This window comes from Mustela nigripes, chromosome 2, assembly GCF_022355385.1.
Source record: "Mustela nigripes isolate SB6536 chromosome 2, MUSNIG.SB6536, whole genome shotgun sequence".
In the NCBI taxonomy this organism is placed as follows: domain Eukaryota; kingdom Metazoa; phylum Chordata; class Mammalia; order Carnivora; family Mustelidae; genus Mustela; species Mustela nigripes.
In genome coordinates, this window is record NC_081558.1 from 160,441,726 (window position 1) to 160,452,995 (window position 11,270).

The window sequence follows — 11,270 nt, forward strand, 5'->3', positions numbered from 1 at the left end:
TTAATTTTTAGTTGGTTCCTGTTGTTTTCTTTCCCAATATTCTGCAAAGAGCCATGGATAATGATTTCCTCGGGGACAACTCATCCTTCCACCAAAAAGACAGATGGATTAATTCAGGTCCTGTCCAGTCATGGTGAGGCACAGTCACACCAGCACCGTGCTCCAGGCAGAGATTGTGCAAAGGAGGGCACATGGCTGGGACTTACCCATTCTATTTGTGTCAATCTTAAATTTATGTGACAAGCTGCTCTTCTGAGCTTTAAAGGTATCGAAAGGGAGGTTGAAATAATCTCTCAGGTCAAATGTCTGATTTGAATTAGTCTCATTCTCTTTTTCACAGCCGTACCATGTCATGCCAATCACACACACCCTTGTCTAAATGAAGATTAAATAGCTCCAAAGGAAACTCCTATGTCTGCACTTTCTGATGCCATCAAAAACACACGCCTGAACTAAACTGTCACCCAAAAATAAAGCATTTGAAAAATCTGGGTTTGGAGAGGATGGGAGAGATGTGACATCTTAGAAGCAATTCCTTCCTGCTTTTCTAAGAATTCCCTCAGAGTCATGAGCAGACAGTCAATCACAGTGAGAGAGAGATGTGTGGAGAATTCTAATGTAACTCTAATCTGAAACACCCCAGCGCTCTCTCTCTCTGTCTTTACGGTTCCCCCTCTGCCATCTCCTCCCACCGTTTGCCACACTGGCAGCCACAGTATAGCTATAGAAATGAAGTTAGACAGAGCATCCCTTGTTTCTGCCACAGAGAAAGCTTTGTCTGGGAAAAAAAAAAAAAAAAAAAAAACTTCTGGTCTTTTGTGGTAAGGACTTCCGGAGCCCAGAACCTTCCCAGAATACTGCGGGAATCCTCTGTAACCCCAACTTCACTTCTGTAACTCCAAGTTTCTTTCCATGGTCCCTCCCCAGCTTTTACCATCTTTCTTAAGGCTGCTTTAGAAAACTTTAGAAAAAGAGGCAGGGATAAATCCTTTGACCTACGATATCTGGAGTGAACTGGGCCATAGGAGATCCTGGCCTCTGTAAGTGAGAGGACAGCAGTGTGTCTGACATCGAGTACCGGATATCCACAGAACAAGGATTTCCAGAGTGTTGAAAGTGAGGTACTTGATCCTGCCCCTTCCTCTTGGATATGCCAGAGGGCTCTCTGGAGTAAGAAGTAAAGAACCAGTAAAAAAGTGAGCAGCATGAATGCTCGCAAACTGAGGTGTACCTGCCAGCAAACAAACAAGCCAAAACTAGGAGTTAACACTGCCACTGGCATGCAAGTTCATGACATGGGTGGGGAGGCAGCCTACCTCTGCCCTAGACACTGAATTTCAACCAGCCAATCAGATTCCAGAACCCATATTCTTCCCACAACCTCAACTTACAGGGAATTGGGGAAGAATTTTGTGTTGTTCTTTTTCTCTTCTTGTTTTCTCATTTTTCTTTCTGAATTTCAGCAGAACAAAAGAAGTCTTCTGATACAGCAAGAAGGGAAGTTAACCTGGTATGTCCTATGTATCTGTTAAAGCAAATGCAGTCTGTTAACCATGTTCATCTTAATATATTATTTTAAATTGGGTAAGGCTATGAAACACTCACCCTATGCCAGGAACTGTCTAAATATTCTCTCTATATCTTGACTTGCTTAAAAAAGTAAGTGTTTATTTTACATTTACATCCAATTGCAGCAAAGATTCTTCAGGATTAACAAGACTTATAATAAGTGGCCTTTGGAAGAGCATGAGTGGCAGTATAGACCTGAAGTAGAAAAGTCAGAGACTGGATTATATAACTTGACTCTGCTCTTGCCCTGTTATGTAACTTCAGGCTATTCATTTATTCTCACAAAAAATACCTTAAAGTCTTTCTGAAAGGGAGTTGAGAGTTAATGAAAGAATGAACCATAAATTATCTCATAAAACACTGTGTGATTTCTTCCTAGATCACCAGCAGATAGAGAAGGCCAACTGGAAAAGTTACTACTTATGCAAACATCTTCCATAATGTGTGTGGGCTCATCAAGGAAGAGACCTCCAGACAAAGCCTAGGGCATTCTGGAGGCAGGGCCAAATTTTCCTACAAGTTCTTGAAATATAAACTTGGGTTTTTCTTTGGGGTTCAATGTTGTGTAAATATTGGAACTCAAAAACAAAAAACCCAAAAATCAAGATGAGGCAATACATTTCTGAAAACATTTTATGATGTTTTTTAGTTAAAAGCAAATAGTCACAAATGAGGTACTACAAAGGAACTTGTGTGTGCATATGCACGTTTCAGGGTGGAAGGGTAGAGGTAAAGATGTAGTAAACCTCTCAAAAGTTCCAGAAATGCCAAAGGCAGATATAGCCAAAATTTTACCTATAATACTAAATGATACTTCGCATCCCCCACCAGGTTGCCCACTTTTAAATCAAGCCAAATGCATTCAACTTTGTAAACTCATACTAAGTTTTTCATAAGTGGCAGTAAACAACATTGTGTTGGGTGCTAAGGTTTTGATTCTTCAAGTAGGAAAATGTACTTAAATGTTTTCTTCCTATAGTGAATACCAATGAACCACATTCTGTTACAATGAGGACTGAGATCTATGAAACAGTTTACAATGATAATCTAGATAGTTTAAGTTAAGGCTAGGTTGGTTAAAATGTAGTCATATTTCTTCCTGTGTAGGCTGGACAAATTATATATGATCTGAAGTTGAATTCAAAAGGGATTGCGTGTGTGTGTGTTATTATTTGGGAATTTTGTATTAAGATGTCTGTATCTTTCATAGGAATTCAGAGCTTTGTGTCATTTGAGTTGTCCAACATTTAAGAAAATAAAGTGGTGTCACTTTCTTAGGAAGGGACATGGATTTCTTAGGAAGGGACATGGATTGGAACCAGTGGAATAGAAATCAAGTAGAGAAAGGAACTGCTTAGAACATGGCAGGTACATATAAAAGCCAAGGTTCTCATTTTATTTCACAATGGTCCCTGGAGGGTAAATGTACTTGAATACTAAAAAACACTCAGCTATGCCTTTTTAAAAGCCCTTTGTGAACTGTAAAATGCCATACATATAGAGAGTAGGATAGTTGCCTTGGTGTTTGTCATCTCTATCGACCACAGTATGGTGTCCCAGCTTGTGGCATCTATCCGCTTTGCTGAGATGCCATGGGGTACAGCAAGCCACAGACCACCATGTTTTCTTTAACCTCATTCATTTTAATTAAGTTTTCCATGAAAACCAACCATCTTTTGGAAAGAGAGCCAGGTAATTGAGCTGACAGACATATATATTCTAAAAGCACAACAGGGATCTTGTTGATATATTGAGGATTTATGGCTATTTATTAGGTTCTGACAGTTTTCTTCTTCAGTGCTTCTCTGGAGTCTTCACTAGGTTCCTTAGAGTGAAGGCTGGGACACTTTCCAGCTAGGCTAAGAGACTGGGCAGGGTAAAGTGATTCTTGCTCCGTTCAGTCATTCGGCCTTAGTGTTATTTTCTAGGCAGCCACCTCATCAGAGGGAAGCAAGATACTTGGCAGCTAATGCTTAGCTTCTTGGGATAGAGCCTGACATGCACCTGTGCTAGAATTCTGACAAGGAGGGATGGGAGATGTACTATTTCACGTATAAAATGAAAACGACAAAGGACCTGATAAGGCAGGTAGACTGTCAAAGACTATGGACTTGACACCTTCAAGGAGTTAGGCCAAACATCAAGATCATAAATTGACTGACAAAACTGGTATTTAAAAATTGGAAGAGCAACTTTTAGCATTAAAATGGCATCTTCATTTTTACCAGGTCATGTTATTGTATAGCTAGAAGTGTTCTGTGACTTCCAAAGTGACTAATAAAAAAAGCACAAAATAACTATTTAGGAGGAATAGTGGTCCTAAGCCTTTCATTTTTCATCAAGTAAGAATCTGCTAAAGATGTAAGTGTCAGCAGCAAAAGTGAGGAAGAGTAAATTATTTCTGTTGGTATATTGACTCAATGTAGCATATACTCATAGTTTGCTAATTGTATGCACTATCACATCCTTAGGCAGTAGTTAAAACAATCTTTTTTTTTTTTTTTTTCTTATAGGTTGATATTCCTCAGCCCTTTAGGAGTGAGCAAACTGAAGTGGGAACCAGGCAAAATCCCCAAACACTGCCATCAGAGACTAGTACTTATGATAATGAGCCCTGGTTCAGGGTCCAGGAAGAGTCTGAAGTTTATTCTAACCCATGTCTGGAGGAAAACAAACAGAGCATTGTTTATGCCTCCCTGAACCATTCTGTCACTGGAATAAACCCAAGACAACCAAGGAATGCGAAAGAGGCACCCACAGAATATGCAGCCATATGTGTAAGGAGTTAAATTCCATCTGGATCTCCAACCAATGATCACTGAATGATCAGCATATCAATGCCATTTTCTGAGCCCAACAAAATATCAGACAGTATACCTTGACCTGAGAAGTTTCACTTCAAGGAGGTTCATGTTGGTGCTTGGGTCTTCAGGGTCCATAGGACAAATGACTAAAATTTCTCCCCCCAAATTACAAGGGAACTTTTTTACAGCATAGCACTGAACAATAGCACAAAAAGCCTTCCCTCCAAAAATGAATGGTATTATGAATAGCAGGGTAGCAGAACATTTAAACTTAGATACATTTTACCCAATGGATGAAGTTAGTATATTTTTTGGAGGATGAGAGATACATGTAAGCAAGAGAGATTTGTGTTATCTGGATTAGTTCACTACACTCTCTTGACGAAGAAAGAATGTCCCAGTTTGACTGACTAACCATCAACAAAGCAACAATATTATGATTATTCCTTGTCATTCTTCCATGATGAGAAATTTTCCTCTGTCCATCTCATACTGGGGTTTCTTACATGTAAAGAAGAAATCATTTTTGACTTGTTATAAGAAAAGAATGGAAAGAAGAAATGGTGCAATGAAGATGTGGAACACACCAGCTAATGTAGTGTAGAGGCTCCCCATCCCGGACAGAAGGTTTTATCTGCCCTGTTACACTGCTAAGCAAACATAGGTAGTAATGGAGTATTAATGTGTTTGTTGCTCATTTGTAACCACAGTTGTGACTCAGGGTTTGGGTCACATAGACTAATGTTTATAAATGTGACATAATGCTGCTAAATTAATATCCTTGGGGGTGTCTAAGTAAACATAAAAATCGGTGAAAATAAGTATCATCCAGCAGGTACAGATTGGTAGCTTAAACTGCATTGCGGTTGACCTGATAGCAAATGAAAAGCATAGTTATTGGAATAGAGAAAAGTCTGGAATATTTAGTTGGTCAGTACAGGTCACCATCCTTTCATTAAGCACATCTGTACGGCTTCATAACAATTCATTTTAAAATACTGTAGTTGCAGTCACTTGACTACAGCAAGAGGCGATGCTTTCAAAGTGTCTGAATTTCCAGAGTACTTGAGGCTAATTATTTCAAAAATAATCGACAACTTTATTCAATAGCTTGAGGCTGTTAGGATTCTCACGTGCTGCTACTAAGTAAGGCAGTACGCCTCATACAAAGTGGACAGCAAAGGTTGGATCCATTTGAACAAATAGTTGAGCTGCTGCACAAATGAATGTATGTGTATGTGTGTCTGTGTGTGTGTGTGTGTAAGGAAGACTAGGTGACTTATAGAAATAGTAAAAAGAGAAACCGACAAAATTAACATTCCATTTCAGTTTCCTAAAATGTTCAGAATACTAGAGAAAATGGATCATTAAAGAAAATGTATGAAAATAGAAGTTTGAAATTATGGCAATGAGGGTATGATATCCCATAATATTTTTTATCCCATAAAGATAAAACTGGGATTTTGTGGTGGAGCTTTTCTTCTGTAACAACATTGACATTAAGATTTTGCCCCTTAGGAAGATGTATGCTATGGTGAATGCTGTGAAGTGTGAACCTGACGATTCGCAGACCTGTACCCCTAGGGCTAATAATACATTATATGTTAATAAAAAAAATTTTTTTTAAGGATTTTGCCCCTTAAATTGGGATTGTGGGTGTTTCTTTAGAGTCACTGTTATCAAGCCAGTATAATAGCACAGTACCTGGAATTCTGAGCAACGGATCTAGGTAGGCTCTTTCAGCGAAGCTGCATTTTTAGGCAACTACATACAAAAGATATATTAGAATAACTGTTTGTGGTATTCTTAAATATAGAAACAGGAAGCATGGGAGGATACCTTTAGCTGCCCTTATCAGATGAAAACACACAGCTGAACAGTTCCTTCATAATTTTCTTAAATTTAAGCAACAAAAAATTTTCTGTCTATTGTTATATTATTAGCCTGTCTTATAGTAAAGATAATGTTGATAATGATTTCACTTCTACAAATGATTTATTCTTAAATTTGTATCATGCTGCCAAAATTCCAAATCACTTATGTTTTTATTGCTTCTAAATAAAGGGTGTCAGAATTATATATGTATTTCCCATATAAACCTATTTCAGTATTATTCACATGGTTTATTTCATTAATAATAAGGTAATGAATAATAAAGTTATTAAAACTTCTTTGGAATCAATTTAGTATTGGCTTTTGTACTAAAAAAGAAATGTGTGGATATGAAGCAGAAAAGTGATTCTCAAGCCTTATGGTACTGAATAACATCCTCAACAACTTGATAAACTGCAGATTACCAACTCCTAGCACTAAAAAATTCTGATTCAGAAGATTCAGAATATATGCTCTATAATCTTCACCATTGAAAGACACCAGATCATTTACTTTAGGTTTCCCAGTGTAGTGGCCAGTTTGGTATATGTGGTTTATTTGATCAGTTTTGATCAAATACTAAGGAACATGAGTGCTGAATCATATAGTAGGAGGATGTTCTGTTTTGTAAGAAACTGTCAAAATGCTTTCCAAAGTGGCTGTACCATTCTGCATTCCCATTAGCAATGAATGAGAGTTCCTGTTGCTCACATCTTCATCAGCATTTGGTATTGTCAGTGCTCTGGATTTTGTCCATTTTAATAGGTGTATAGTAATACCTTTGTCTTAGTTTGCAATTTCCTTTAACATATGATATTGGTCATCTTTTTATATTCTTATTTGTTATCCATGTATCTTCTTGGTGAGGTATCTATTCAGGTCTTTTACCCCTTTTTTTAAAATTGGGTTCTTGTCTGTTTATTGTTGAGTTTAAGAGTTATTTGTATGGGACACCTGGGTGGCTCAGTTGGTTAAGCTGCTGTCTTCGGCTCAGGTCATGATCCCAGGGTTCTGGGATTGAGTCCCACAACAGGCTCTTTGCTCGGTGGGGAGCCTGCTTCTCTCTCTTCCTCTGCCTGCCACTCTGCCTGCTTGTGTGCTCTCTCTCTCTTTCTCTCTCTCTCTCTAACAAATAAATAAAATCTTTTTTTAAAAAGAGTTATTTGTATAGTTTGGATAATAATCTTTTATCAAATATGGTTTGTGAAACAATTTTCTCCCAAATTTGTGGCTTGTGTTTTCATCTTTTAATGGACATCATTTATAGCATTCATTTGTTTTGTTTGCTGCTGTATTAGACTCTGGGTTTCTTATGAGTCAGGATTAGGTTACATTTCTCTTTAGTTATTTATCCCAGTGCTTGGCACATAGTACAATTTTAAAATGTTTAAAGAATGGGTATTGTTTGTGAAGCTGGTCATCTAATCTCTTGCTACATAAGGGATGGCCCTCAAATTGGTAGTATGGGCATCCCTGGAGAGATGTCAGAAATGAAGAATTTCAATCTTCACCTACTAAATAAAAACCTACATTTTTTTTACAAGAAACTCAGAGGATTGGTGAAACTTAGCCTTTATGACCCACATCTCCCCACCAGGAGTCAGGTGTGGCAGGAAGCCAAGTCATTCATGACAGACTAATTTGGAAAGTTCTATTTTAGGCAGGAACAGGAAGAGCCTCACCACCCAGTCCAGAAAGTAAAAATGGCATGTGAAAAAGAAAACATTACTACTTTATAGAATGTTTGCCCTGAATTTGAGAACACAGGAACTGAAAATCCTGTGTTAGAAATCAAGTTATAGTTTCAAACTATAACTAACTAACTTCAAAAGCAAGTTAACTAACTTCAAAAGTAAGTTCTGGGGACTGATCTTTAAAATCAGGCCCTATTCAGAAGTTAGGGTAAATGTTCCATAGGAATTGCTTTATCTGCAAACGATCTATGACCACATACTAGGCACTTACTGGTTAGGTTCTGAAGTGACATGGTTGAGAGAGATTCCATTACTGCTCATCACTACTTATAACACAGACGAATGAGGTAAAAACTGAACAAAAAATATAATCTGATAACTGAATTGTTCTCAGGCCTCTGTCTCTACAAGTCCCTGACCAATTAAAACATAAAGAAGTCAGATTGGGTAAAAGATTAACAGTAATGGTAATGGTAAATTGGTGAGCATGGCTTGGGTCAAAAGATAGCATGTTTCCTTCCACTTCCTCCACTTAAATCCTGCTTGACTTGGGATTTATTTATAGGAAGAGTTAGGTCTAAAAAGAGATACTCAACCAGCCGTCTGGGAGATGCCAGTGTACCTCAAACTTCCCTAATTGCAAATGAATGAGAGCCAAGGATGTGATGACAGTCTCCTTTGCTTTGAATACAAGGGCTCCTTCCCAAGGTTAATGTGGTTAAAAGAGAGGTTCTGTCCAACTCTCTAGCCAGTTAAATCAATCCTCTTGCCATAAGAAGAAGTCTGCAAGAGGGTAGATCAGCGGAAGAGCCTATTTCAGAAGTTAAAGATGGGAGGCAAGAAATAGAATGATTTTTTTTCCCTAATTTTGGTAAGTAGTTGATGGGTGTTAAGTACCAGAGGAAGTGACAGGATATGAGCCAAATTTTGGCTGTCATTGTCATCTAAATAGCTTATAGGTAGTTATAAAGTGCTTTCCTGTATATTATTACACAAAGCATTTTATGCACTTTGAGAGCTCAATTGCAGCTATTTTCTCTTTATACTTCTTGGTTACTCAAGATGTGTGTAACTAACATGCTGATATGCCCAAATACTTAATTTTTATTTTAGATGATATCACTCTAAACTTATTCATGTCTTAATCAAAGTCTGACAACTGAAAAATAATTTTATTTGAGGTTAAAAAAAAAAGAGGAGGGTCAGGATTGGTCAGAATTTCATCAGTTTAGAAAACTCCAACTTTCTCAAGCTACCTTAAAATGGCTAAAATTGGTAGTAACTCTGAACTAGACAATCACAGGTTGAATTGTTTTTCAAACTTCTGGGAATTTGTGTTTTCTTTGAGTGATACTTTATGTAGAGATTGGAAAAGATAGGATATCAAATTTTATTTGAGTGATATTAATATTTAGTATGTCTCAAGAAGTGCAAATTAAATAATATTATCATGAAACTCTTCAAGGAAGTAATCCAAGTAAAGTTGGATCCATAGTAGAACTATAGCCTATAGGTTGACTGCTATATTAAATTGAGTCTTGTACTCCAGGGCTTTCTACAGTCCATAACCAAGCATTACTAGACAATATTTTACCTCTTATGATTATTGGTGATCTCTTGACAATAATAATGTTTATCCTAACAAACATCTATTATTTATTGAGTGCTTGAGGATTGTTCTAAGCATTTTAAATGTATGACTTGCTGAACTTACACAATCACCTATGGAATAGGTAGTTGTTGTGCTCATTCTACAGAGCAGGAAACTGAGGCACATAACAGTCAAATAACATGTCCAAGTTTACAGGGCTAATAAGTGGCAGAATCTGAATGGCAACCTAGCAATCTGATTCCAGAGTCCATGTTCTTACTGTGGCATCAGCTTGAGGAGCAATGGAGAAGGATTTGGGCTATTCTGGATTCATTCTTTGATGCCTTAGAGCTATCTGCTGAAGCTAACCCAGAAATGTTGGATTAATCCCTGTAACCTCTATGTTACCCTGCATAACCAGGTAATGCTTTCAGTTCCCAGTTATCAGTTCTGGGCTGTTGAGAGAAGAAAGGAATTGTACTGGGCAAGGATCTCAAACTACATTAGAATTGTACACATGCTGATGTCAAGGACAGATCATAAAATGATTAACAGGATAAGTACGTAAAGGAGGATACAAAAATGGACAGGTATAATGAAGATGTCAGTAATCCAAATACCAGTGACCAGAGATTAGGCATCAGGGAGGAATGTAGCACAGTGCCTGGCAACATGAATGGAGTTGGATCTGAGCCCGCTACGTTTGAATGTAGGAGTCTCTAACATTGGTCTTACTCAGGCTTGGTCCCAGAGTGGGATGGGTTTAAAAACTGAAGATAAAGACAAGTATGCAGACTTGTATGAAATTGAGGAACTAGAGAATTTGGAGGTTGCTGGCAACAGTGATGGAGGCAGATATAGGGCTTGGGCAGACCTGACATTTCTCATCACAGCTCCATTTCCCCTCCCCACTGAGAAACATCAGTGTGTTGGAGAAACCAGTCAGACAAACAGTAATGAAGCCAAGAAAAAAAGAAAAAGAAAAAAAAATCCCAGATGCTCAGGAGTAAAATCATCAAACTCCCAAAATTTTAGTTAAGGTTAAGTCTCACCACCCCTGAGTTATAAAAACACCTAGTGGCCTTGGAAATATCAAAAGTTGTTCCATTGTTCCATTTGCTAAAACCCGCATATCACAAAATGTCTTAGTTTTAATCTCTTTTAGCTGGTAACTCTTTTTAAAATATGCCAATCTTGTAGTATATGATTCTCCAGGAGGCCAGAACAACCTCTGAATTTAAACCATCTGTTGGGTTTCATTATGTATAAAATGTACTGTCCTATTCTTCATTGCAAGTATCTCTGATGTCTTACAGAATCTCAGAAATCTCAAAAATGGTATTAATAGTAGATGCAACATATCTACACACATAGGCACACATGCATATATATATACACAGACACATAAATATAAATATACATACTTATGTAATTTTAGTTAAAAAATGAAAACAAAAAGTAATTTTATCATTTATTAATTTAATTTATATGGCTACTCCTTGGTGGGGGAAAAGAACAGTGTAGAATAGTCAGGGACAGAAGTGAGACTTCTAGTGAATATACCTTGGTATACGGTTTTAACTTTGGAATCTTGAAAATTAGTTGCATAGTTAAATAATAATAATACATAAAGAAAAAAATGGCTCCAAATTGAAAACAGACTGAATTATACATCAGGTTGATAACCATGCATATAGAATAATTTTTTTAAGTGACTTGATCAGTGTTTTAACTAGACAT

The 11,270-nt window shown here is 37.3% G+C and overlaps 1 protein-coding gene across 4 annotated transcripts in view; it reads left to right on the forward strand.

Annotated features, from left to right (window-relative positions):
* BTLA (B and T lymphocyte associated) overlaps positions 1-6,545 on the forward strand; it is a 29,920-nt gene extending 23,375 nt beyond the window's left edge. For 2 of the 4 annotated variants that reach the window (XM_059391976.1, XM_059391978.1), the window contains exons 5-6: positions 1,464-1,510; positions 4,083-6,545. In XM_059391976.1, coding sequence (XP_059247959.1) covers positions 1,464-1,510; positions 4,083-4,358 — 323 coding nt within the window. In that variant the 3' untranslated portion in view covers positions 4,359-6,545. Of the gene's footprint in view, positions 1-49; positions 1,511-4,082 lie in introns of all 4 variants that reach the window. The other 2 variants (XR_009402561.1, XM_059391977.1) reach the window with 2 other exon arrangements.
* Positions 6,546-11,270: the final 4,725 nt, after the last annotated feature.